Genomic DNA, 27,645 nt, shown 5'->3' with positions numbered 1-27,645 from the left:
CCTGGTCCCTTCTTTTCTTTTTTTATAAAGATATTTTTATTTATTTGAAAGGCAGAGTTACACAAAGGTAGATCTTCTATCTGCTGGTTCACTCCCCAAATGACTGCAATGGCCGAGGCTATGCCAGGCCAAAGCCAGGAGTCAGGAGCTCCACCTGGGTCTCCCACGTGGGTACAGGGGTCCAAGCATGTGGGCCATCTTCTGCTATTTTCCCAGGTGCATTAGCAGGGAGCCGGATTGGAAGCGAGGCAGCTGGGACTCAAACTGGCGCCCGTATGGGATGCCAGCAGCACAAGCAGAGGCTTAGCCCACTGGGAGGCAATGCTGGCCCTGGTCCCTTCTTGTCACAAAGACACCGATCTTCATGGATCAGGGGCCCCCTAATCAAATTTCCTTAGCTCTGCCTTCTGCGTCGTGGGTGTCAGGACTTCAGCAGGTGGATCCAGCAGGGAAGCCATGCAGCCCACACCACCAGCAGAGCCCGAGCCTCCGCACCAGTTAGAAATGCCTTCAGTCTACCTGCAGTCTGACAGCGACGTCTGAACAAGAGGCCGCCGCGGGGACACCCAGCCTGGCCGTGTCCAGCAGCCATCAGAGGAGGCCCCCTCCCTCCACCTTCCCCTCATCACACTCTCAGCAGAGCCACTGCCACCATATCCCTGCCCTCCCCTCCCACCCCCTCCAGCAGGTGGCACAGACCCTGCCCCTGAGCCCTTGCCGGTTGGCACCCCTGCCCCTGTCTCCAAATCTAACCCAGAGGGTTCCCGCTTCTCCAAGCATAGCCCTGCACCCCCTGCTTAACTTCTGAAATCACTCAGCTGTGTGCACCAGGATCCATATTATTTATGCAAATCTGGTGGGGGGTGATTCTCTTAAGCAAAGAGGACAATCCCCGCTCCTATCCCACAGCACAGGAATGTTCCCAATGTCTTCCATCCCCCAGGACTTTCTGGACCTATAATGCCTCATGCTTTTTTTTGTTTGTTTGTTTGTTTGTTTTTGACAGGCAGAGTGGGCAGTGAGAGAGAGAGAGAAAGGTCTTCCTTTTGCCATTGGTTCACCCTCCAATGGCTGCCACGGCCGGCGCGCTGCTGCCGGCGCACCGCACTGATCCAAAGGCAGGAGCCAGGTGCTTCTCCTGGTCTCTCATGGGGTGCAGGGCCCAAGCACTTGGGCCATCCTCCGCTGCCCTCCCGGGCCACAGCAGAGAGCTGGCCCGGAAGAGGGGCAACCGGGACTAGATCCCTGGGTACCGGCGCCGCAGGCAGAGGATTAGTCTATTGAGCCACGGCACTGGCGCGCCTCATGCTTTCTATTCATTTGAATTTTTTGACCAAACTGGGATGACGCCGTGTCCATCATTTTTTTTAACCTGCTTCTTCCTCTGAAGGCCCACAGTGAACACTTCCCCACGTCATTAAATATTCATCACAATCGTCCACCACGTCGCTAGTGGCGCTGCCTAGCAGCCAGTTTGGGCACGCTTGCTCCTCACTAGCCAGGCCCCTGCAGTGGCCGTCTGGGCACTTAGGATGCCCCTGGGCCTCAGAAGCCGTGGGGTGGGGAAAACGCACAACTCACACTAGTTCAGCAACACGCAAAAGCATGCGCTCTGAATGAGACACCTGTACAAGCGAGGGAAGGAAGGAAAACCGAACAAGGGAATGATGCACACCATACTCATAGATAAATACGTAAGTGACCAGTGATGATCTAGGTTGGGATGGGGCAGCAGGTCCCTGAGAGCCCGTACTGCCCACAAATGGCCATAAAAGGAAAGACCAGAATGAGATAAAGTGTGATAGAGGTCATGAATCAAAGGCGGGAATCAATTTGGCTGTAGCCCCTGAGGTCCAAATAAAGGAAGAATACACATCAGCAATTATGACTTCCAGCAGGCTGCAAATGAATGGCTGCTATTTTATTCATCACAGAGGCATCTGCATAGTTTAGGAAAAATGTGGGGCCTCTATTGTCAGGCTGATTATTTATTCTGCCCATAGACAAGATCAAGGTCCAAATGGATTCAAGGACTTATTGAAATCACTCTCCAATCCAACACACACACACACACACACGCACGTACACACACACCACACACATGCTCACTAGGGTTGGTCACATGGGAAGAGAGCCTTGGTCCAGGAGACAGGGACCTGGGCTTCCCCCAGCTCTGCTGCCAAGACATTCATTCTTTTAGGAGTGACTCACTGAGCCCCAGCCTGGAGCACTCTGGTGGATGCTGGGGACTGCTGGTGAACAGAACCAGCCCTGCCCTTGGAGAGTGACAAGCCGGTAGAGGACACGGGAGAAAAGGCAGCAGGCTCAGTCCCCAGCAGGGGGTTGCCATGGGGAGCCTCCTGACCCAGACAGGACAGAGGAGCTGGGAGCTTGGCTGCATGGTGGAGGGGTGGGTGGGTCACTGTGGGGCATTCCCCGGAGAGGGAACAGCATGCGCAAAGGTGCAGAGGTACAGAGGGGTTCTAGGGACAAACAGGATGGTCTGCAAGGCCTCTCAAACAGCAGGAGCGAGAGCGTGGGGGACACTCTGCGGGCCATGGGGAGCCCCTCTGGTGAGGACAGGATCATAATGATTAAACATTGCTCACCTGCCACAAGCAGGAGCCAGGGAGCCCTTGGGCTGCTGTGGGGATGAGGCTGGCTGAGAGGGGCAACAAATGAAGTCCTTTTCTGTCCCTGGGCATCCCACTGCCCATCTGTAATAAGAATGTGGGGCTGGCCAGTTAGTGAAAGCCCTGCCTGGTCCCAAGCTTCAACATGAAGACTCCAAGCCACTTCCACTGCTCTAATGCTGAGTGGGGATGGCGGGAGGTGGGGGGGAGGGGCGGCAGCAGAGAAGCTTCTGGCCGGGGAGGACAGCCCCCAGCGCCTCAGGACCAGGGTGAGCCTCCAAGCCCGGTAGGCACGTGGTTAACTCCCAAGAAGCCTCACGACTTGGTCCCATCTCTGCCTGAGCTGCCTCACGGTCTGTGCCCTGTGACCCAGGACAGCCCTGCAGGATGCAAGGCCACCCTGTCCCCTGGAGCCTTGTGTTCCAGCTGATCCTTGAGTGGCAGGGGCTGAGTGAGAGTGGGACTTGGTTGTGACTGTGACTCTGGGTGTCTCTGCTGTCCTCTGCATGGCTACTTGATACCATGCATAGCTTGCAATAGGTGTGCCTGGAACCATCCCCCAGCGCACAGCCCACATCCGAGGTGGGCCCAGGCATGAGACAGAGCAGCAGAGGCACCTGCCTCCCCCCAGGCTTTGAGTGACACACAGGGCTCTTCTACAACACCTGTCACACTTACCTGGACTTGCTTGCCCATCTGCCCTTGTCCCCACCAGCCTGAGGACACAAAGACTGTCCCAAACGCTTCTCCACTGATAGGTGTGGGACAGGGCCAGCCTGCAGCCCCAGGCCCCCCCCCCCTTTCCCAGGGTCCTCCCACCCACTTCTGTGACCTTATTTTGCAAAAACACCTAGACTTTGTTGGTAGTTGGGTTCAATCTCATTGAGGAAAAATTCAGCTCTTTCCAATTTCTTCCTCATTTATCTATTTGCAAACACTAAAGGGAGGTAGAAAATCAATTTGTTCCCAAACCGCTACCTTCTCCAGTTTCTCCTGTGTCACAGCTTAGAAGCGTGCCTATAATAATAAAATCAATGCCAAGACGGCCCTGCATCCTGCAAACCCAGGGGCTGTGGGTCTGGGCTCAGGCCCCAGCCGGCCATTCTGGAAGCAGCACAGCCTCTGGCTCTGCCTCCGAAGCGGTCACTTCCCCGAGGGACCTTTATTCCATGTGCTCTTCCCGTTAGGAGCACTCCAGGCCCCCAAGGCCAGCGCTCGGGTCTGCAGAAGTCGGTTATGAGCCAGAAGCCCTTGGCCTCAGGACCCTGGAGCTCACCACCCACTCTGGGCAAAGTCAATCACTTAAGCTCAGCCGGGTTGCTCCCTCCTCTCGCTCCACCCCCAAGTATTTCCCAGGGGAGACTTCGGCTGAACCAGCCAACCACACTCTGACCTCCGAGGCACGCTGAGGGACAGGGCTCTGTCTGGGAACCAGAAACAGGGCTCTGCGGAGGCCTGGGGTCAGGATCAGGCCCTAGGATGGGGCTGGGACCCCCCCCCCCCCTTCTCCTCGCCGATCCTGGCTCTGGTCATTGCCGAGACCAGGGAGCTCTGCCTCTGCAGCTCCCCCCCACCCCGGGGGAGGGGGAGACGCTCACTGTCCATTCAGGAGGACAGGCCCCACTGGCTGCTCTGCACCACATCCCAGGCCTTGCCAGTCAGCAGGCCCTGGAGAGCCTGCAGGGCTCAGCCCTGTGTCAGTGCTCGCTCGCTCGCTGGCTGCCTCACTCGAGCTGTCTGAGCAGTGACAGCAGCATTAATATGGAGCCTGCGGAGACCGGAAGACACAGAGACATCCCAGCCCGCCTCCTTGCCTCTCCCTGCTCAGGTGCAGCGTCAGGGTTCTCAGCCTTCTCTAGCAGCTTGGGTCCCCAGGGGAGCTGGCAGGGGGGTAGGACTGGTTCCTGGGCCCAGCTCTGCCTGCCCCCCAGAGATCACACACACACACACACACGCACGCACACACACATATACATGCACACACACATACATGCACAGCTTTGACTCCTAATTCAGAACTTCCGGGCTGAGAGGACATCCCCAAAAGACAGGTGTTTGCTTGGGCAAACACCGCAGGGAGAGGAGACACATTGGCAGGGCCAGGCCAGGGCCCGAGTTGGAGCATGCCACCTCCAGGCCCTGTTTCCTGAGCTGTCACTCACCTGTGGCACTGGAGGGACACAACGAATTATCAGGCAGACAGTGCTGCGAGCCCTGAGACACTGCTTTGCACACCTGACTTTCTTCCTCTCCGCTGGTATGGAAATGGGTGTCAGGTGCACGGCTGAGCCAGGAGGAAGGGTGGCATCTTCTCAATTCAGTCTCTCCAGGGCCCAGGGCACCAAGACCTGAGTGTTCCGGATAATTCCAAGCCATTAGTTCTGGAGACTTCCACATCTCATCAAATGGCAATGCTTGGGGCCCAGGCGCGGGGCGGACTACCTGGTTGTGCCCGACTCGCAGGTCCTGTCAGAGCCACATGCCCAGCCCCTCCTCTCCAGGACCCTGCTCTCCTTCTGAAACCTCCTCGCAGGATCCCAGCTCCCACGCCCCGCCCGGGTCTCCACCCACTCGGGCCACTTGATTACATCAGTCCCTCCAGGCACGCAGTTTCCTTCCCAGGCCTGGGTGCAGACATGCACGTGGACTCCGCCCCCGGCAGCTCAGGGAGGAGAAACTGAGGCCCCACTTCGGCCGGCAGTTATATCCCCCCTAGGAGGAAGGCTGTGGGTTTCCCCAAGCCGGCGCACTTCGCAGCCCCTGCGGCTCCGGGACAGGAGCTCACGCTCCGCTCCCCAGCTCCGACCTCGCGGGTCCTGAGAAGGCGGGCTCGGGTCAGACCTGGGGGCCGGGGTCTGGAGGCTGGGCCCAGCGCGGAAGGGCCGCCCGGCCCCGCCCCCTGGAGCCGCCATTGGCAGCGGCGGAGGCGGTGGACCCGCTGCAGGGTGCGCTCGGGCGCTCAGCTCTGGGAAGGTCCGGACTTGGCAGCTCCGGGTGATCGCCGCTGGGCCGGCAGGGGCCGGGAGCCTGCGCTCTCTCGGCGGCTCACTCTGGCACCCGCTCCCGGGCAGCCACGCAGGGCGCGCACTCCCACTCCCTCTGTGCGCGCGGCTGCGAGGCGCGATGGACGCGGCGCTGCTCCACAGTCTGCTGGAGGCCAACTGCAGCCTGGTGCTGGCCGAGGAGCTGCTCTTGGACGGCTGGGGGCAGCCTCTGGACCCCGAGGGTAGGCTGAAGGCGAGCGCACCGCGGCGGCGCGGGCTCCTTCCCCGTGCGCTCGGAGCGCCCGGCGCCGCAAGGGGACTCCTCTGAGCCCCGCTCCGCTCTCCCGTCGTCAGGTCCCGACTCCTACTGCAACACGACCTTGGACCAGATCGGGACGTGCTGGCCCCGGAGTGCGGCCGGAGCCCTCGTGGAGAGGCCGTGCCCCGAGTACTTCAACGGCGTCAAGTACAACACGACCCGTAAGTGCCCCCTCGGCCGCCGCTGCCTACGGGGGACACAGCTTAGGGAGCGAGGGGGCTTGGACCTGGGTTGGCGACCTCTGCGTGCCGCCGTACCGCCACACCGCTGGCCATAAAGACCCCTTCTGATGTTGGGGGCGCGTCTTCTGCCCCATCCACAGCACAGCTGCTAAGCTCTAAGGTAGGGATTTGCTACAGTCCCGTGCTCCGCGCGGTGGGAGCGCAGACCGCGGAGCCAGGGATCCTGAGGGCTCCGATGTCTGAGATTCTGTGCTTCTCTTCACTGAGAGATCGCGCCCCCACCCTCCGGGCTAGTCCGCAACGCCTGGCGCGAGCGTGCTGAGTGATCCGACCCCTGACACCTGGAGAACACGGGAGGAGGGCGGGCGGCAGGAAAGATGGGGCGGGCGCAGGAGCTGGGGGAGCCTGAGCCCGGAGACTCTGCGGAGATGGCCGGTGGCAGGTGCACCTTCTGGTACCTATCGAGATATCCCGGGACCGGCCTGCTGGGGCGCATTCCTTCTGCACCCCAGCAGTAGCTCTGGATCAGGAGCGCTGCCGCCTCCCAAGAGAACCACCTGTGCTGAATTCCTCAAGTAACCGACTGGCTGGTGCTCTGCGGGCCAGAGCCTGCTGGAGTTCCCCAGGCTCGGGGTGGGCTCTGCTCCAGGGGGAGGGGCTGGTGCGGAGGTGCTGATGTCTATGCCCTTGGGAGCCGCTTGTGAGCTCTGATGGCAGCTGTGGGGCCCTCTCTGGATGCCACTCACACCTCCTGCCCTGCCCCAGCCGCTGAGCACCCCCTGGGGCCCTACCTCCCCTGGCTGTTTGTCAGAAGCCCCTCTTCCCAGAAACATCCTAGCAAGTGCTGTTTGTGTCTTCAGGGTGGCCCGAATGCCTCATCACCACACAGGCACACGCGCCAGTCCAGGCTCCTAGAGGTTGCACCCTATCTGGTGAGAGGTGGCCAGATGAGGCAAGACAGCAGGGCTGCCCAGGCTGCCTCGTTGCACTCCCCCAGCTGCACCAGCTGAGGGCTCTGGTGGGCCCTAGGAGTGGCTTTGCCCTTATACTCTGCAGCTCAGCAGAGGTGCCCCGGATGGGAGGGGGTGGTAGAGGCAGTGGGATCCTGGAGGCGGATTGCTGCATGGCCTGAGAGCATGCTTCCTGTGGGTGAGTGACTCGCTGGGAGGAAGTGAGCTCCCTGGGCCAAGAGGAATACAAGTGGAGGGAACGGCTCCCTTGCTCCTTCTCAGGCCTGACATCATAGCACTGTGTTTTCAGGATTCTGTGAGCTGTGTGGGGTGGGGTGGAGTGGAGGTCAGTGTGCCTGGAGACCGAGGGTCAGCTGGGCTTAGGGGGTATCACAGCATCTCAACCCACACCTGTGAACCTGAGGGAGAGCTCCCTGGTCTTAGCCCAGCCTGGTCTACACCCTGTTCTCCCAGCCAGCCCAGAGCTCCCTGGGTCAGGGCCTGGCTCTGTTCTTCGTGGCAGAGCTGAGCAACTTCCTGAACACCCACTATGTGCTGGCCCTCACACTAGCACTCTGTTGAGGCAAGGGAAATGCAAAGTGATGATGCCCTGGTCGGGAGGAGCTGGGGACTATTGGGGGTGAGGATGGGGACGGGCAGGGAAGACTTCCTGCAGGAGGTACCATGGCATAGAGCATTGACATCAACTCGAGTGAGCTAAGATCAGGGTGACATCAAGGTTGGTAAATGTGGCACCCATTAGCTCCTGATAGCTAATGAGCAATTTTCTTCATGTGAACCAAAATGCTGTGACTGCTGGGGAACAAGAGAAGCAATTTGTGGGGGTGGGGGGAGCATGGCCATTTACTGCTCCCTGGAGCTGACAGAGGAGTGACGGGTCAACCCAGGTGGGAAGAGCTAAGGCAGATGGATGTCTCTGCTGCCCTGCCTCCAGGAGCGGGGGTGGTGGTGGGGGCTGCTTCTGCCTCCTCCACTCCCCTCTTCAGTGGGACCCTTTCTTTTGAAAGGCTGACACATGCAGAAACTGAGAAGCCTGGGGGAAGACGAGGGAGTCCAGGCTCCTCTTCCTGTTCCAATTGTGAGATGCTACAGACACCCCCCCCCCGACACCCAAAGGCTCACTCCTTAGAGAACAGGGATCCCAGGGTCAGCAGGAGAGCAATGAAGGCATTAGTCACAGGACCCTTCAACCCAGCTGAGCACAGAGAATCAGCACCAAGCCTTCCATACTGATCACCTGCCAGGCACCAGCTCTCCCAGAGAGAAGTTTACACCCATAATTTCACTCTCCCTTCACCCCAAGAGATGGACTGATTTTCTACCCACATTGCAGATGGAAACATTGGGGCTCAGAGGCATGCAGTAACTTGTTTCCAGGTCTGATCAGCTCCTGTGCCCCAGTGCAGGCAGAGGACTCCACAGGGCACTCTCGCCCACAGCTCCATGCTGCCTCTGAGATGGACAACAGAGCCATGTTTGGGGCCCCTAGTGAGCAATGCTGGGCAGAGTTGGCCCAGAGAGGGACCCCAGTCTCTCTGAGCAGCCACAGTCCTGCTGCCACCACTGTCTGAAGTTCCATGCAGTTGTCCCTGCAAGTGCTGTTCCCCATCTCCCTCGCGGCAGGTGCATCTGATGAGAGGGGCATGTGGGGCCCTGAGTCCCAGACTTGAGCTCTGGCTGCAAGGAAGGCTCTGGCATTTCAGCTCTGTGTCAGAGGGTGGTCTCTGTATCCCCTCTGTCCCAGAGATTCCTAAGCCCAAGGTCAAATCCTGGGCTGTCCAAAAACAACCCTTACTGTCCATCTGCCTTAGAACCTGGGCAGGTCCCATCTCCTTGGGAGGGAAGCAGGTTAGCTCTGCAGTGCCTCGGCCACAGGGGACACTTCCGTTCTTTTCCCCTCCCATTCCAGTTCACACAGACGCCTCGGAGCCCACCTCTGTGTGCATGTCTCTCTTGTCTCCCTGTCTCAGTCTCTGTTTCTCTCTATGTGCCTTCTGCCTGTCTTTCTTTCTCTGCTAGGGTGTTTCTCTTGCTCTCTTGCTCTCTCGTTCTCTCACTCTCTCGCTCTCCCTCTCTCTCCTCCTCCCCCTTCCTTTCCTGCTTCTCCCCCTCTCCTCAAATCCTTTGGCTCTCCCTGCCCCATCCTCATTCTATCTGCCCCTCTCTGGCACGCCCACCCCCATGTCTGCCTGTGGACCTTGTGGCTGCAAAGGAGGATCCTGCACTGCCTCCTCCTGGACAGAGCCCCTCGTCCCCTGTGGGATCTCCAAGGGCAGCCTGACTCAGCCTCCGCCTCCTTGACCCCAGGCTCCACCATGTCCTTCTGTGGGGGACTGGGCCCGCCTCTATGTCTGCCAGCACAGAGAAGAAGGACATCACACTAGCCCTGTCCCATGAGGAAGGCAGAGGCCCTCAGTTCCCAGAATGCCTTTCTGGTGCCATGCTGAGGCACTGGCTGGGTCGAAGTGGCTACACACAGCTGAGTGGTTTCCCGGGGGCAGGGGTGACAAGAAAGGTTTGGGCCTGCCCTCAGGGATCCCTGGGCTGCTTCAAGGTCAGACTTGCACAAATCAACAGTCACAGACTGCAAAGAGGAGGTTGGGGGCCGGGGGATCCCTGAGAGGCTTCCTGGAGAGGGTGGGGTGGCCCTGTGGGTCCTGGGGCAGTGGGGATGTCACATTTGTTGAGGAAACGCTCTGTGCCTGGCTAGGTTGTGGGCCTCAGGGATGGTCCCAGACAGCCATGCCCCATGAGTTGAGGCTGAGAATCCAGAAACTCCGGGCTGCATTTGTGTTCCCCAGGGACCAGAAACCCCCTGAGTATGAGAACTGTTTGCCTGCTGGGAAAGATGCAGCCTGCACCCATGGTCCCTGTGCTGTCTAACAATCACATGGCCTGGGGGCTCCCAGCTACCTTGTGTCCACCCACAGGTCTCTCCTGAGCTGACCCTCAGCCACCCCTACCTGGCCATCTCCACTCCACTGTAGTCGCCATTAAACTGCTTGGTCCCTCTGTGACTCAGTTTCCCCATTGTCTCCTGTCAGCATGGACTGTTAGTCTTGCCGTACCACTCGAAGATGACAGAGCATCCTGAGTGAAAAGTCCTGTGCAAAAGGTAGCACAGGGTTTCCCAAGGTCCAGAGTGCAGGACGGATGCCCCCAGAGCAGCATCCATGCAACACAGGGAGGTGGAGACATTCCCTGGCTCAAACCCTTGATGTCACAACAGATGGCCCCAGGGAAACCACTCCCTTCTACTGACTGGGTTTGGCAATGACAGAGTCCCAGTCTCCCAATGCAGCACCTTTCCCAAATCAGGCTGGCTCTGAGCTTGGGTGAACACCCCCAGATGCCTGCTCCCCACTATCAAGGTGCTGTGAGCAGATCAAGACAGAAAGGTGCAGAGGGCACCCGGAGTTGACGGCTGCAGCATCAGGACAATGCATGAGTGTGAGCTCAGGGAAATGCAACTTGGGGAAGCTTGGAAAACAGCACTGTTGGCACCATGATTGTTTCTCTGACTGCTCCATCTCTGGCCACACTTCCCCTGTGATGGAATGAAAAGCAATTAGCCATGCACCGCAGCACCATTGCCCCAGCCAGACGACAGAGGCCAGGCTGGGAGGAGAAATTAGCTGGAAGATTTTTCTGCACAAAAGGTTAAGAGAGATGACCCAAAACCAGAGTCAAGGATTTCCCAACAAAACTCCAAGTCAGGTGGGAAGGAGATGCTGGATGTGGAGGAGCCCAGCTCAGGCAGTGGGGGTGGGCACAACCTTGCGCAAGGCTGGACCCTGAGGGACTGTCCCACGGCAGGGAGATGCCACTGGCTGTGTCTGCTGGAGCACAGGGTGGCAGAGAGGGTCTCTCCCTTCTAGAAATATCAACTGCAGGTCTCCTCCTCAGAAAGTTACCCTGGGGCAGAGAGCTCTTCTTGCTCACCTCTTGACTTGGTTAGTGACCCCAAACAGTACCTTTTGTTTTCCTCATTGAGCTCCACCAAACCAAATGAAGGGGAAGTTACCTCCCCATCTTAAATTCCCACTGTGCTTTCCTTGGAGTGGCCAGGGCTTCCATGCCTGGAATCCAGAGGATACTGACTGTCCTGACGTGGGGTTGGACTGCAAGGTCAGCAGCCCCGGCAGCAGGGTCAACCCCTCCTGTCCACTGGGTGTGTGTGAGACTCAGGTGCCTCCTGCCTGCCTACACGTGTGGCTGTTCCACACCTCCCATGCAGCTGCCTGGAGTCTGGGCTTCCAAGGATGCCAGACTATCCTCTTGCGCCACTCCAAGTCCCACCCTCTTTGGGTTCCACGGTAACGTAGGCAACAGCATCAGCTCTGATCCATCTTGAGGCCTCTGTGTGCTCAGCTCTGTGCGTCTCTGAAGAAAAGGCCAAAGGAGGCCACCCAAGCCCTGCTCTCAGGGACTCTCAGCTTGGGAAAGTCCTGTTGCAGGGAGCCCCCTGGGCTGGTTAGGAACAAGAGACAACAATGCCAACCCAGTGTGAAGTCAGTTGGAAGTGAGAGGCTGGACCCTCAGGGAGCTGGAGCTATCACAGAAGCTCTTGGAGAAGCCTGAGAGGCTCATACTCAGGGGGTTTCTGGTCCCTGGGGAACACAAATGCAGCCCTGAGTTTCTGGATTCTCAGCTTCAACTCATGGGGCATGGCTGTCTGGGACCATCCCTGAGGCTCACAACCTAGCCAGGCACAGAGCGTTTCCTCAACAAATGTGACATCCCCACTGCCCCAGGACCTACAGGGCCACCCCCACCCTCTGCAGGAAGCCTCTCATGGGCTGGGTCCAGGACAACGATCTGAATGCAGAGTGGAAGGGCTGGATCCCAGGAGCTCTCCAAGGTCTGGTACCTGCTGAAACCGTGGAGGGCAGAGAGCTGTAGCATTTTGCTGTCCGTGGTGCTGAAGGTCTGGACCTGTGCAATGACCTCGTTCCTTCAGTAAATAGGGCAGAATTCTAGCCCTCCTCACCTCTCTCCCATCAACTTCTCCTCCCCCTTGCTTGTCACTTTCTTTCCCTGTAACTGATGGCCACATTGATGCCCCTCCATCACAGTCCCCTCACTGGTTCCCCCATGGCTACCACGCACCCATGGTGCGTGTCACACTGGTTAGAGGACCAGAGATAGAAGTGCCAGCCTGGGCGGCATTTGAAAGTGATGTAAGGATATCTGGGGTTGTCACAATGGCTTGGAGGAGCTGCTGGCATTTAGGAGATCTGGAAGTCCCACCTCGAAATCAGCTGACTCCCAGCAGATGCAAACAGCATGATTGAGAACCAATTCACATCACTTTTTCCAAGGAGATAAACAGAGGCCAAGAGGGACTTAGTCAGGATCACCCGTCCATCCAGCTAGAGGTAAAATGACAGCAGGAAGATAGTTCCCCACCTCCCAGCCAGGCCCCGGACCACCTCGTGTCATCCCACAGGTCAGGAATTCTTATCAAAATGTCGGCACCTGAAAACAGGGGTGGACCATTGCCCTGGGGGCTCTCATTAGGCCGGGGCCACCTGGGTGTAGGGCTCAGGCTTCCTAACTATAGAGCCCTGCCAGAGAAGACCTTGCCCGCACCCTCCAGACCCTAATGCTCCTGCCAGGCCACACCGCACACCACCGACATCGATCCTTGGCAGAGGCCCTGGGTTGCTGTGGTAACGGGCACCCACCTCACTTCATCCAGGCCCGCAATTCTGGCCTAGCCTCCTGCCTGTGTTCTGTGTCCATCCCCCTGTGGCTCCCTGGGCGGGGTGAGGTGTGCTCTTCCCGCTTTATTCTCCCCGGTGCATGGCTGTGCCTGAGGGCTCAGTGCCCTCATTAGCTGCAGTGGACAGCTCCCTCAAAGAGCAGGGCACATCTGTCCCCTGGTCCTCCGGTACCTGTTGTCTTCAGCCACCATCCCCGGGCAGGGCTGGGCCCCCAGGGAGAAGGCCCCTCCCTCCACATCCCACCCTTCAGACTCTGCCTTCCAAGATCAAACAGACCTCAGTCAACTTGATTCAGCCCACAGGAACTCAATGGCTCACTCCTCGGGGGACCCAGTGGCTCCAATATGGTCTCTGCCCACTTGTGTGTCCCTAGGAAACTCAGCGTCCTGGAGCAAAGGAAAGAAGGATTCGCTTCAAAGAGACCGAGTGCACTGTGAATTACAGCAAACGCTCTCCAATAACGTCTCTTCTTGAACTATGGTTGGGGAGCAGCCACGGCCTGTGAAGTCAGTGTAGTGGTCACGACCAGCATTTGTACAGGAAGTGAACCAAATATTTCAGAACAGAAGAAAAGTGTCATAGCTGTGATCAACATAAATTTCACATTTTTGAAACTAGGTTCAGGGGCGTGTGGGTACTGGATTGTGACGTAAAACGTACATGTTGTGGGGGTTCGAGGGCAACAAATCTGTAGGCCTGTGTTATAAGAGGAGGTAACCCAGAGGGGAAAAACAAAGGACTGTGTCAGATCCAGGCTGCTGTGGAAGGCTCCATGGAGGAGGTGGCGTTGAGCTGGGGTTTACATGATACGTAGGAGGTTTTCTGGGAGCATGGGGTGAGAGTGAGGAGCGTGCTTCAAGCGATGACTCAGCACAGAGCTGGGTACGTACCAGGCCTGTTCATGCAAATGCCAAGCACCATGTAGAGCGGCAGGGAGGGAGCTTGGGTGGCGAGGCCCTCGATGTCGCGCCAGGGAAGCTGGACTTTATTCTTCAGAGCAAGGAAGGGCTGTGCATGGCGGGGAGCAGCCTGGCAAAGGAGTCAAGAGAAGAAGCGAGGAAGCAAGAGGGGAGGCTGGAAACAGGGAAGGGAGAGAGGACCCGTGGGACTTGGGACCCAAGGGCACTGGTTTGAGGAGGAAGAAAGGTCTGTGAGCAGCAGTGTCTCTGCCCTGACCCCCTCCCGTCTACAGCCCGCCCCACGGTCAGCGTCACACGAGAGATAGCACACTTAGGAAGTATGTATTCTGAGGCTCCGTCCTCAGGGAGCCCCCACAGTCATCAGAGAGAACAATGACTGAGTGCTGGTTACAAGGCCAGGGCTGGAGTGTGGAGCGCAGGCAGAGTAGGGGTGCTCAGGAGAGAGAAAGAGCTGTGGGATGAGAGCAATCCAGGAGGCCTTCCTGGAGGAAGTGACCTAGCGGAGCAAGATCACATCACTGTAGGCAGCCTCAGAAGGGGAATGTGTCTGCATCTGAGCCATAGCCAGGACCCAGGTCGCATCTGGACGTTGCCAGACGGTTTCTGGACCCCTATAGGAAGGGACAGTTCCTTTTACGGAAAGACCTGCCTTCCCCAACCTCCTGACTCCTCCAGCCCACGGACTCCCCGGCCCTCCCCAGCAGGTGCGTGAATGTCCCTAAGCAGAGGGCCCTCCACGCCTACCAGTGGACCCGGGCGCCGTGGGCGGGGTGGAGAGCAGCTCTCCTCCCTCTGGGGGTGCCCTGGCTGACTCACACGGAGCCCTGCCAGAGAAGATGGCCCACACACTGACAGGCCTAGAGGCAGGGATTGGCCAGGAGCAACCCCAGGACTGAGGCTTCAGTGAGCCCGGGGCAGCCGATTAGAAAGCGACTGAGCAACAGAGCCCCCTCCGCTGCGCCTGAACTTCAGGACTGCAGAATGGCTGCTGAACCCTCAGTGCCCACTCCGCTCCGTGACTCTGCCCTGTGAGCTCATTCTTCTCATTGGCCTTATCACATACACATAGATAACATAAGTCAAAACGTCCAGGAACGGGGGCCAGCACTGTGGCATAGCAGGTAAAGCCGCTGCCTGCAATGCCAGCAACCCATGTGGGTGCCGGTTCGTGTCCCGGCTGCTCCACTTCTGATCCAGCTCCTTGCTAATGCACCTGGGAAAAGCAACAGAGGATGGCCCAAGGGCTTGGGCCCCTGCCACTCACGTGGGCGACCCGGATGAAGCTCCTGGCTCCTGGCTTTGGCCTGGCTGCTGTGGCCATCTAAGGAGTGAAGCAATGAATGGAAGATCTCTCTCCCAGTCTCTCCCCCTCTCTCTTTCAAATACATAAATAAATAAATCTCCTGGTCCCAGTCGCCCCAACAGTGGAGCAGGTGGATTCTGTGGTTGGGGAGGAGTGGGGGGCGGAGGGTGCACACTGACGTGATGTGGTGCAGAGGCAGGCTGAGGGCCACAGTGTCCTCACTGGGAGGGTGGGCTCGCCACAGGGGGCAGTTTAGGACCCAGATCTTGGATGTCAGAGTTAGGACCGAGAGAAAGGCAAGTTCAAGATTCCCCCCCACACACACATTCCCTTTGCTGAAACTGCACTTCTATAAACCAGGCATTGATGCTGACAAGTGTCTTCCCATCCCTCATTCCTGCTGCAATACAGAGGCTGGTGCCTGGCCCGTGGTGGCCCCAGGCAGTGGCACTGCGCCACGCTGTGCCCCCTGATTTCCCTCATTCCTAGGTCCCCGCAACTCAAAAGGCTGAGGACAAAACCTGAAGCTAGGCCTCAGGGGTTGGAATCCTCTCGTCTTCTTTGTCTCTTTGACAGGCAGCTTCATCCCTTTGTGCCTCAGTTTTCTCCTCTGTGAAATGGGTTAACACTGTGTGAGTTGTCGTGTTAAACGGACAAGCGTGTCTTGAGCAGTCAGAAAGGGGCTGGGTACATGGCAAACACGTGCCACACACAGGGAAGCTCGTATTACAGTGGGGGAGGAGGGCCTCTAATGTGAGTTGATTGCCCTAAGGATGGGGGTTATTTGGTGCTGAAAGCTGCGAATCTTCAGCTGCACCCGAGTTCTCACAATCAGGTTCAGCTTTGAAGCAAAGAAACAAAATGAAGCAAAGTATACAAATTGCTAGTCGCAGATTACACCTAAAATGGGCTGTAGCCATTTCTCTTGGAGCTACTCTGTGAGAGACGCCTTTGGTGCTGTTTCCACACAGGCGGCGCGTGTCGGCTTCCACACATGCACTGTGTCTCCTGGCCCCGCAGAGCCAAGGACCCTGTGCAGGGCACCAGGGAGCCAGGGATGGTTCTTGAGGAGCAGAGTGGCCTGATTGGCGCTTGGCATCTTTTGCAGGGAATGCCTATCGCGAATGCTTGGAGAATGGGACGTGGGCTTTGAGGATCAACTACTCTCAGTGTGAGCCCATTTTTGATGACAAGGTGAGTGGCCGGTCCTCGCACAGGTGTCAGGACACAGGTTGGACTCAGAGCCAGCCCTTGTGTCACCCAACCACTCCTCTCTGCACCTCCTGTCCCTGGTGTCCTACCCCGGGCTCAGTGACACTGTGGTGGGGTCAGGAAGGGGGATGTGGAGCACTCATCCAGGCACACGTGTCACCAGCAGGCACAGGCGACAGGTGGCCCTGAAAGGGAAAGGCCAGGTGAGCCCTGCTCCCAGCATCGCACAGGCTGCCCCTCAGCCTCCGTGTCTCATTCTGAGTCTGTGACTCCACCCGGACAGCAGTGCAGCCCCACAGCGGCCAAGCTCCTGGGAAGCCACGCCCTGCTGAGCCCAGCCCAGCTCTGCTCCCTGCTCTGTGCGACCAGGGCACCAACCTCCTCCCCTTTAAAGCCACGCCCAGTTTCTGACCCAAAACTTCCCAACTCCATCCCAACACAGTCCCTGAAGGGGCCGGAACTTTTCCCCAGATGAAGATCACGTTCAGAGGGAAAGCATTTGCCTGCCTGGAGAAAGTGCTGCTAATAACGGGAGCTGTCTGTCTGTCTCTCTGTCCATCCAGCAGAGGAAGTACGACCTGCACTACCGTATCGCCCTTGTTGTCAATTACCTGGGCCACTGCGTCTCCATGGCAGCCCTGGTGGCCGCCTTCCTGCTTTTCCTGGCCCTGCGGTGAGTCCACCCTCCTGGCCTGCTTCCTCCTCGCCCCTGTCCCCCCAGCAGCCCCTTCACCTCTCCTGGGCACTCTGACCTCCCCCTGCCCCAGGGGCCCAGGGGCCAGTGGACCAGGTGCCAGGGCACTGCCCACTACCAGGCTCTGGGGGTGCAAGGGGCAGCTGGGCTCTGAGAAGCCCGACCTTGACCGCCATGGGTGAGCAGGGCAGCCCTGCTCTTGCCGCATCGGAGAGCTGAGCCCCGCTGAGCCCTGGCCCGGCCGCCCACAGGAGCATCCGCTGTCTGCGGAACGTGATCCACTGGAACCTCATCACCACCTTCATCCTACGCAATGTCGCCTGGTTCCTGCTGCAGCTCATCGACCACGAAGTGCACGAGAGCAACGAGGTCGCCGCCGGGGACACGTGGGCTGGGCCTGGGGGTGGGGTCTGGGCCGTGGGGCTGCCCACCTCTCTGCCCTGCACTTAGATGCATTGTGCCTCCAGGGCTGGGTGCAGGGGCGGGCCTGCCGGACAGGGGACTCAGGAGCTGGGTTAACCAGACCAGGTTTGGGTTATCTGGGTCTTGCCGATTCCACCACCCCCCCCCCCACACACACACACAAAAGACCCCTCAGGGAAGAAAATGGACACCTATGGGGACTAATTTCCATGACACAGCCATGAAAACTGTGTAAAGAGGTTAAGGGGCTCACCCAGAGCACACGCTGTCATGAGGCCTCCCCGTCACATCAGATCTCTACCCCGCACCTGTCAATCACTGTTGGACTCGTCCAGGTCCCTGTAAAACTGTAGACCAAAGTGAGGCTGACACGGAATGCTTTGGCTCACCGTGAAGATATCTCAACACATTTCCTTTGGGTGGCCTGCACCTGGGCCAACGCCCACCAGCTGTGACCCTTAACAGCCCCCCATTGAGCCCCAAACAAGTTCAGTTACACATGGAGAGCCTTCCAGCTCCACATTCACCTGGATGAATCAGACGTCGTTACCTTGGAGAAGAAGTGAGGCAGAGGGTGGGGGGCAGGTGTCTTCAGGGATGGGACCCTTGGGAAAGTTCCAGAGCCGCTGGCAGCTCAGCATGAGCCCAGGGCTGTGAGAGCCAGCCAGGGAGAAGCGACTGCAAAGTCCAATGAAGATGAAAACACAGAGCGTCTGTTCCAGCCTGTGCCTGCAGGAAGCTCAGAGCCAGGCTCCCTCTCTCTATTAAAAAGAGACACTGGAAGGAGTTGGGGAGAATTGAAAGCACCCCAGTCCAGGGGAGAAGGGTTCCTTAGCTGAACCCAAAGGAGTGATAGAGACCCGGGAAAGAACACCTCCCTTGCGAGCGGCAGTCGGGTTGGAAGCCGTGGTCCTGCCTGGGGGTGGGAATGGCCCTGCCTGAGCCCCAGGCAGCCACTGACAGCCCCTGCCCCGGGAGCAGGTGTGGTGCCGTTGCATCACCGCCACCTTCAACTACTTCGTGGTCACCAACTTCTTCTGGATGTTCGTAGAGGGCTGCTACCTGCACACGGCCATCGCCATGACCTACTCCACAGAGCGCCTGCGCAAGTGGCTCTTCCTCTTCATCGGATGGTGTGAGGGTCTTGGGGGCAGTGGGGCCTAGCGGGTGGGGGGTGGATGGCCGGCAGAGTCATCTCCCTTCACCTTGGTCCAAGGACCAGAACCCAACCCGACCTGAGGGTGTAGCCATTTCCTCTAAGCTGGTAGGGACAAAGTACCAAAAGGATGCTCCAGGCAGTCGCCCTCCCAGCCTGTGATGACCAGCCCATAGAACCTTGTCTCTGCCTTCAAAGGGAGACTGGCTGGCTGCCACTCCTGCTCAGAGAGAGTGGCTGAGAGTGGGGATGGTGATCTCGCAACAGGGCGCCTCTGGGAGTTGCGTGACCCCCACTGGGAAGAGCCGAAATGGGATCCCAGCCTCTCGTGGTCTACAGGAGGGTCCCTGTCCATCTGTCTGCCCACGGCAGCGCATGTCTGTTCTTCTTCCAGGCATCCCCTGCCCCATCATCATCGCCTGGGCTGTCGGCAAACTCTACTATGAGAATGAGCAGTAAGTGGGCGGGCTGGCCATGGCCATGGGGGCGTGGCGGGGAGGGAGCAGGGACAGGTCAGCCCTGGGGTCTTCCAAGCGTTGGGGCCCTGCCAGCACAGAGTTACTTTCTGGTTGTCCTTAAGCATTTGGGCACCCGGGGTACTCGCGTGACAGGTCTCATGGTGACTGTTTACTGAGTTTAGTAAGGACTCATGGTTCTTTCAAGTGATGCCTACGGCCTTGGGTAAGCCTGTTCCTCAAAGCTGGATGGGGCAGTGCTGGGAGGCCTGGAGCGTGCAGTATAGACACCATCCCAGGCTGCATCAGTGAGCATGGAACAGTCGACGAGAGCTTGTGTTAGCTGACACCCTAGTCTCTGCGTGGGCACAGTGTCCCACGCCAGGGTGTCCCTGCCCCAGACTGTGATAGCCGTGGCCCAGGAGGCAGCAGCTGTGGCCACAGGCCGGCCAGTGAGAGCAGCCAGGAAGTCAGATGCCAGGAGCAGAGAGAAGAGGTTATCATCTCTCTCCAAGTGCAAGTCTCCAAGGGGTCTCTGGGGCTGGAGTGAGCAGAGGGGTCTGGGGTACGGTCCCAGAAGCCCTACTTTAGAAAGAGCTTGTAAAGGTGAAAACTGCCCAAGAAAAAGAGGGCCTCTTTGGTAGGTAGTGAGCTTCCTTCAAACGGGGTGTGCAAGCAGAGATGGAAACCTCAGTGCTGGGAGGCAGCCAGGAGGCTCCTAGTGGAGGCCAGTGTGCCCTGGATGCCCTCTGAGTTTGCTGAAGTTCATGGTCCTTTGCCAAGGTCCAGTAATTGCTGGCAGAGCTCGCCTGGGTCCTCCTGGCCCAGCTCTTCGTCCTTCTCCCCAGACTAGCATCCAGGAGAATAAACAAGTGTGTGCCAGCCAGAGAGGCCGGCCAGGCAGCAGGCTCCCTTTGTGGAGTGCTGGGGGCTCAGCTTGAAGACCCAGCTTGGCGGAGGGGGGGGCATTCCACCTCCACATCTGTTGCTGTGTGCAGCTGAGCGCCTGGCACACAGAGCCATGGGTTTGCAGCCACGGGGGAACAGGTGGTACAGAGCGAGCTGGGCACTGGGCCAGCAAGGGGGAGCCTGGCTCTCATTTCACTCCTGTGCCTCCTGCGTGCGCAGCTCAGCATCCAGCAGTGTGAGATGACACAGGGGACGGAGGGGGACGTAGAGGAGACCCAGAGTCTGCCGTCCACCTGGCTAGGGAGACCAGACCCACCAGGTAGAGCAAAAGACAGCCGGGGGCCAGGCAAGGATGGGCAGGGGGCTGCGCTGTCCACTGAAGAAGGGGCAGCCCTGGAGCTTGGGGCTCAGGAGGGGTCAGAGAACCCTGAGCCCACACCTGCAGTGGTCACCCGGCTCCTCCTCCACTGACCGTTCACTGCACCACCACCCCCATCTCCATAGGTGCTGGTTTGGCAAGGAGCCCGGCGACCTCGTGGACTACATCTACCAGGGCCCCATCATCCTTGTGCTCCTGGTAGGTCCTCAGTGGGGGCGGGGACGGATGTGGCTGGGCTCTGGGAGGACAGCTGAGGACCCAGCCAGGCAGAGACTCTGGGCAAAACATGGCCAGGGCCGCTCTCCACACCCAGTCTGCCTGCTGGCTCCTAGCCTGCGCTTTCCTGGGACCCCGGCCTCTCCCTCATGCTTTGTGCCCTGGGGCAGCCCCTGTGCCTCTCTGCACCTCGAACTCTTCTTCTGGGCCCACAAAGGATCTGACCCCGGGGTTTCTAGCTGTCCCGGGTCCACTTGCTAGCACCAGGTTGAGCTGGCCAGGTGAGCAGGTCCCTGAGGCAACAGAAGGGCCCAGCACTAAGTCCGTTGCACACCTTCCCCCATGCCCACCATGCTACCCTCCCCTCTGGGGCCCAGCCCACCGCCCCCAGCCTGGAGCAGCCATCCCAGAAGGAAGCGTAATGAACAATTGTTCCTCGTCCAGCTGCCCGCCCTTTCCCAGATGTATCCACGTCTAAGGTATAATTGCCTCCATGTCTTTGATGCACAACGAGCTTTAATTAAGACAGAGTTTAAGTAGAGGCCTCATTCTGGAAAAAAAAAAAAAGTAAAAAGAGCCCATTATATATTGTACATTAAAAAAAAAGAAACATACAAAAAGCCCCATAAGAACTTGGCATTTACGTAAGACTTATTTCAGGCTCGGCAATTTCAGGCTCCTGTGTGTACCAGCTGCCTTAAAGGGCCACGCTCCTTTAACTCGGAGAGAATGGCCACTGGCCACTTGCCCACAGCAGGTGCCTCACGGGGGGTGCTTTTGCCTCCCTTGCTGACAGCTGCTTATCTCCTTTCTGTCCCTGCTCTCCTCCCGATTCACCTGCCCCTAGAGGACAAAGGAGGCTGCCACCCACTGCCTGAAACCGACCTCATGGCTGCTTTCACGGAAGGCAGGAGCCAGTCCCTGCCAGCAGTTAGCAGGGGCAGGGATTATCATGCTCAGTGTGCGGAAACCCCATGAGACATGTCCCCTCCCAGCCAGCTGTTGGCAGGTACAGGGGCTCTGAGGAGCCTGGGACCCGCCAAGGAAGGCTGGCCCAGATGGCAGCCGTGGCGGGGAGTGAGCCAGTCGTGACGGCCGGATGTGGACGGGTGATGAGGAAGTGACGTGGGCCTGGGCCAGGTGTGCCGCAGGACTTGCTCTTGTCCGCCGCCCTCTCTCTTGCCACCCCCACCTCAGCTCGGAACCCTTTGCTTGTTGTTCCCTTTGGGTCCAGAGTTGGCCCCCGAGCGTGGTTCCAGGTTCCATGCTGAGCCCGCCACAGGCTCTGTCCTCATAACTTCGGTCCTCACACCCTCAGTGCCTGTGGTCTGGGCTTGCTCCGCAGTCCGGCCAGAGCCTGGGGCACAGTAACACTCAGGATTGAGCCCCTTGAGATTTGCCCTGAAAATGCCAATAGGAGGGGAAAACCAGAGGTGCGCCGTGAGAATCCGGGGCTAAGCAACAGACTGTCCCCTACTCCCGGCTGCTGGGGCACCATCTCCCATGGTCTAGGCTCCCTGGGGACAGACCACAGGGCCACACAGACCCCTGTGGCACAGACAGGTGTGTGAATGTGTGGGGCAGGGAGCTGAGGCTGGGCAGGGGTGAGAAGACCTGAGTGAGGTTGCAGGAAATCTACTTGGTACCTAGCACAGAGACCCTCCCAAGGGCGGGACCTCCTCCCAAGCCAGGAAGGACAGGTGGGCCAGGACACCTGGCTGTTCCCCCCACCCTTCCCTTCCCCTTCCTCCACCCTTCCTTCCTCTTTCCTTTCCTCCCCTCCCCTTCCCTCCCCTCCCTTCCTCTCTCCTTTCTCTTTTTCTCTCCCCTCCCCTCCCCTCCCCCTCCCTCTCCTCCCCTCCTCTCCCCTCTTCTTTTCTTCTCTCCCCTCCCCTCCCCCTCCCTCTCCTCCCCTCCTCTCCCCTCTTCTCTCCTCTCCCCTCCCCTCTCCTCCCTTCCTCTCTTCTTTCTTCCCCTCCTCCCCCTCCCCTTCCATCCCCTCCCCTCCCCACCCCTCCCCCCCTCCCTCCCCTTCCACCCTTCCTTCTTCCCTTCCTCTCTTTGCTGCCCTCCCTGTTTCTGCACAGTGCACACAGTGAAGGTTTAGGGACAGCGAGACCTGAGACACCGTGGCACAGTGACTTAGCAAGTGCCCTGGCCCTCCAGCAGGTGTGGCAGGGTCTTAGGGTGGCTCACACACTGGGCACTGAGAACCAGTGGGCAGGGTCCATTTCTTTTTCTCTGCTTTGCTGTAGAGGGGCAGGTGCCATGTGGTATATCGTGGAACCCCCAGGAGGCGGGCCCTAGGAATTGGGGTTCGATCCTGAGGATGCCCTTTGCCCTCTTGGCACCTGAGTGTCCCACCTGCAACACGGGGAGGTGTCCCTGCCTCACGAGTGACTGTGAGGCCTCGTGGACTGGGGGTGCACGCTGGTGACCCAGGGTCCTGCGCGTGGCTGCTGCAGGAGCAGAGGGTGACGCAGGGGTTAGGAGAAGCTGCTGAAGCCAGCTGCCTGGGTTCAAAGCACAGCCCCACCCCCTGCCAACTCCAGGGCACGGGGAACTTACGTACCCTTCGGAACCTCAACTTGTGCATCCGTAAAATGGGGCTCATGGTGGTATCTGCCTCACAAGGCTGCTGCCTAAGGAACAGAACCAGGGAGGGTGCAAGGCCTCGACCCACATCAGGGAGCACAAGGTGTCCACAGCCATGGGGGACCGAGCTGCCAGTGCCAGGAGAGAGGGCACTGAGGCAGGCTCCACTGCTCAGGGCAGCTCCTCCAGGGGCCTGGGCTGTGCCCTACCCACCCCTGCAGAGGCCACCCTGAGGACATTCCAGGCTGGGTAGCCCTGTGAGGGGCTTGCTGCAGAAGGGAGTGGATTTTACCATACCGGCTCCCAGCTGCACTGGTCTAGGGCCCGCTATGTCCCCCGCAGCCACAGGCACACCGGCTGCCATCCAGGGCCGTCTCCTCCCAGCAGGCCGCCCTCACCAGCCCACGCTGCCTCCTTCTCAGTGCCCAGTTCTCTGGCCTTTTCCCCAGGCCTTCCCGACCTCTTAGGAAACAGGCAACCTGCCACCCCACCCCCGTGCCACCCATCCTCAGCTAGGCCCCAAACAGGGACCATGTCAACTCAGAGCCTGCCACATGGTAAGTTGATTCACTGAATGATTAAAGAGAAGCAGAAACCAAGCTTGACAAGGTTAGGGTCCAGCAGCAGTGTACAGTGAAGATCTGGGGTGCTGTGGCAGGGAAGGGTGGAGTCCAAGAAAGGGGAGCCCAGGGCGGTCAGAAGCTCCCTGGAGAGAAAGGGAGCGTCTGCAGCAGCGCTGCCCCTGATGTTGTGAAGAGGGAGGCTGGGAAACTCGCTCCAAAGCAAAGAACACAGCCGAGGAGGGTGGGGTGGGCTCACGAAACACCTGCCTCATTTGAGGAGGGCTCAGGCCTGGTCCCCCAGTGCCTGACACAGGCTCTGTGCCTGCCCGTCTCTCAGCACAAGGAGCAGGCCCTGTAGCCACGGGGTGCTCAGGAGCTGCTTGCTGCAGGGATGCACGGACGGACGGACGGACAGATGGGCAGAAGATGGATAAAATTACTTGGTGGGTGGAGGGATGGAGCACTGAGTGGATAATTAAATAAACTAGTTAGTGTATTGATGGGTGCTGGGTGAATAATCTTTAATACAAAGAAATGTGGCAGAAATGAGGATGCATTTTTATTCAACAGTAGAGACTCAGAGAAGTCAGGAAGAATCGGGAAAGGTCAAGTACTTTGCATTACTTGTGTAAGAAAATTAGGATTGATCAGTGCGTTAAGGTGACTTATGACCTGTGATCCAAGGGAAGATGCCAGAAGCCCAGGAGCTAGATGTTGGGTGCGTTTTCAGAGAAAGTAGGAGTGGCAGGCCGTGGTCACCCTCCTGCAGGCTCTGCTGGGCTCGCCAGGCCACAGCTGAAGGGGACCCTGAGCCCTCCTGCCCCACAGCCACCCTCAAGCCTGGGAGTTCCCAAAGGTTACAGGGATGGCAGTCCCATGATGTCTGCCCGTGTCTCCCACTCCCAGCCTGGGATCCAGAACTTAGGGTGTTAGTGGGGCCCAGCCCGGGCTTAGGGGGCAGTAGATTTTCTAGGCAGAGACTCAGAGGGTGTGTGCGTGTGTGTGCACGTGTGTGTGTTCACATGTGTGTGCATGCAGGAGCCCACAGGCAGCTCTCTCTGGCCTGTGAGCACTTTCGGAGGAGACGGTCCCAGAGCCTGGCCTGCACACACTACCACTCCTTCCTGCGTGCACTGAGTGCAGAGAGCGCAGGCGGGCCCCGGGCCCCAGACGCATGCACGCAGCACGGGTCTACAGACGCCCCAAGCCCACAGAGACCCGTGCAGCAGGGGGGTGACACGGTAGCCCTTGCACGCAGCAGGCTCAGGGCCAGACTCTGACAAGGAAGGAAGCGTAGAACGAAGATAGATGAGGCCCCTCCCGGAGCCCAGATCCGCCCAGCGGCCCGTCCATCTTCCCTGCCTCGAGGTGTCTGCGGAGGCTCTGGAGTTCCTGGCTCGGAAGCCGGTGGCGAGAGATGAATCACGAGTGGGGCCACCAGCTTGTTAATCACTCCATGCAGGTGGCAGGCCCTGGGGCTAACCCAGAGCCGGGCAGCTCGCTGGGAGCCTGCTGAGCAGAGGGGCCAGGGCTGGGGCAGAGCCTCAGAGTGTGGGGTCGGGCTGGGGGCCTTCTGGGAACCGTGTCCGGGGGAGAGAAGCCTTCGCTCTCGGCTTCACTGCTGTTCCCCCCTGAGTCTGGAGGTAGAGAAGTGGAAGATGCTGGATCTAATGGGGCCAAAGGGGGAGGCCAGGCGGCGGGTCCCAGCAGGTGTGCCGGGGTGTAGGTTTGCGGGGCTCTGGGGGAGGGGACTGCCTCCTTGCTCATTCCCAGGCCAAGGCCCTTCCTTCCTGGCTCCTTCTCTGCCTTCTTCCTTCCAGATAAACTTTGTATTTCTGTTCAACATCGTCAGGATCCTAATGACAAAGCTGCGAGCGTCCACCACCTCGGAGACGATGCAGTACAGGTGCGTGAGCACACGGTGCCCGGGCGGAATGAGCAGCCCTGGTGACTGCAGGCCACGCCCAATAGGTCCCCACCAGGAGCTTGCTTGGGCCCCCAAAGAAGCCTCCCCAGCCTGCCTGCCTGCCGCGTGGCCTCAGGCCCGTGTCCCCACCCTGCCGTCCCCAGGAAGGCGGTGAAGGCCACCCTGGTCCTCCTGCCCCTGCTGGGCATCACCTACATGCTCTTCTTCATCAACCCCGGGGAGGACGACCTGGCACAGATTGTGTTCATCTACTTCAACTCCTTCCTGCAGTCCTTCCAGGTGAGGCGCTCGGCCGGCTGCAGCCCCTGGGGAGCCCTGGGAACCAGGACTGGCACACGTGGGCTTCAGTGTGGACACATGGGTGGAGATAAAGCAGGTGCACTCCTGGCCCCTAGCCCCACCCGCTGCTGGAGCGCCCTGCTCTGAGCCCAGGCCCTGTCAGCCCCATCCAGAGCTCAGGTGTCCCCACACCTGCTCTACCGAGGCCCACCCCAGGCTGGACCCCCTTCTGTCTGTGTCCTGAGGCCCCACCCAGCTCTGTCCCTGCACTGACCAGCGCCTCCTTGCTTTGCAGGGTTTCTTTGTGTCCGTCTTCTACTGCTTCTTCAATGGAGAGGTACGAGGGTGGCTCTTGGGGTGGCCTGGGCTCCGGGCCTCACCCTCCACTCAAGGGCAGTGCCAGCCGCCCAGCCTTTCAGAAGAGCCAGGTCTCTGGCTCTGTTCAGTTCTGCCCTGGAGGAGGGAGAGGGAGGCCTGAGAAACAGCCCCAGCCTTAGGGGAGCAGGGGCTAGAGCCAGCCGAGGAGGCCGCAAGTCCCAGGGAGCCAGGAGCCAGGGTGCAGGGAGCAGGGTGGGCAGGGTGCCCCGGCTGCAGGACCTCAGGGGAGAGAAAGGCAGAGGCAGTGAGAGGAGGAAGCTTCCAGAAAGAGGAGAGGCATGGACCATACAGGGTCCACCCCTCCCACACCGCTGAATAGGCCACACCCCCAGGCGGTAAAGCTTGGCTCAGGACGGGGTGCAGTGTCCCCCCTGCAGTTGGCTGGGGAGAGAGACACACACAGGGCCAGTGGGGGGAGGGGGAGGCTGCACCCAAGGGAGCCTAAGCAAGAGCAGACGCAGCTCCAGGGCCAGGAGCTCGCAAGTACTCCAGAGGGACGCAGCGCCCTCCTGCGGCCACACCTGCACAGGGCCGGGAGTGTTAAAGCACCCCCCACTCCAGATGCCAAGTCCAACAGAGACCAGTGTGTGGCTGGCTGCAGGGTAGAGAGAGATAGGGCCACAAAAGCTGAGAGGTGGCCTGCATCCGGGCATTTATGCTGTCCCAGCCAGGTGCTGAGGGCGATGGAGCGACACGTTTTACAGTAAAACACTCCAGTGACAGTGCAAATGGGAGCAAGAGGCACCAGGTGGGGTCTGGACCAGAAGCCACTGGAACTGTCAGCTTTCCCTGCCAGGCGGGAGGGAAGGGCAGGGGCGGGCAGGACCTGAGCCAGCTGTGTGCGCTGGTGAGGGCCTGGGAGCTGGGTGCTCTGGGCCTGCCACGCTGAAGTCCAGCGGCAGAGTCGGTCACAAAGAGAGCACGGGCGCCAGGCTCCTCCAGGACAGGGGAGAAGAGGGGGCCCCAGCGTAGCTGCAGAGAAGAGGTGGGGGCCAGGGGAAGGGTCTTGGTCAGAGGAGGTCCTGCAGTATGAGAGTGGCCCTGGGTAGGGGCCGCCCTGTGCAGCCCAGCGAGGGGCAGGGAGCTGGGGAGACCTGTCCCCCTGTCCCGAGGCCCAGGCTCCGCCCCCGCAGGCCGCTGAGCCTCGCTGGCCCCGCAGGTGCGCTCGGCTCTGAGGAAGAGATGGCATCGCTGGCAGGATCACCACTCCCTGCGAGTGCCCGTGGCCCGGGGCATGTCCATCCCCACATCACCCACGCGGATCAGCTTCCACAGCATCAAGCACACGGCCGCTGTGTGACCCCCGGCCGCCCACCGGCCCCACACTCCTCCCCGGTGGAGGCGGCTCCCTGTCCCCTCCCTGTTCTTTCTGGGCTCTCCTTGCTGCACGGGGCCCTGGTGGGGACCGGAGGGAAGGAGCT

The 27,645-nt window shown here is 59.4% G+C and overlaps 1 protein-coding gene across 2 annotated transcripts; it reads left to right on the top strand.

Moving 5' to 3' along the window:
• The first annotated feature begins 5,756 nt into the window (after window positions 1-5,756).
• Window positions 5,757-27,564, top strand: CRHR2 (corticotropin releasing hormone receptor 2). Of its 2 annotated transcripts, none has more exons than XM_062178358.1 (12): window positions 5,757-5,859; window positions 5,972-6,097; window positions 16,147-16,232; window positions 16,817-16,923; window positions 17,196-17,313; window positions 18,349-18,502; window positions 18,918-18,978; window positions 20,392-20,464; window positions 25,461-25,546; window positions 25,711-25,846; window positions 26,142-26,183; window positions 27,384-27,564. In XM_062178358.1, exons 1-12 carry the CDS (start codon window positions 5,757-5,759, stop codon window positions 27,522-27,524), a joined length of 1,233 nt encoding a protein of 410 aa, XP_062034342.1. In that variant the 3' UTR covers window positions 27,525-27,564. The 2 variants fall into 2 exon arrangements, with proteins under 2 accessions (XP_062034342.1, XP_062034341.1); XM_062178357.1 differs by having other exon boundaries at window positions 16,814-16,923.
• Window positions 27,565-27,645: the final 81 nt, after the last annotated feature.

This window comes from Lepus europaeus, chromosome 20 (assembly GCF_033115175.1).
Source record: "Lepus europaeus isolate LE1 chromosome 20, mLepTim1.pri, whole genome shotgun sequence".
Classification (NCBI taxonomy): Eukaryota; Metazoa; Chordata; class Mammalia; order Lagomorpha; family Leporidae; genus Lepus; species Lepus europaeus.
This window is presented reverse-complemented; position numbering and strand designations above follow the sequence as displayed.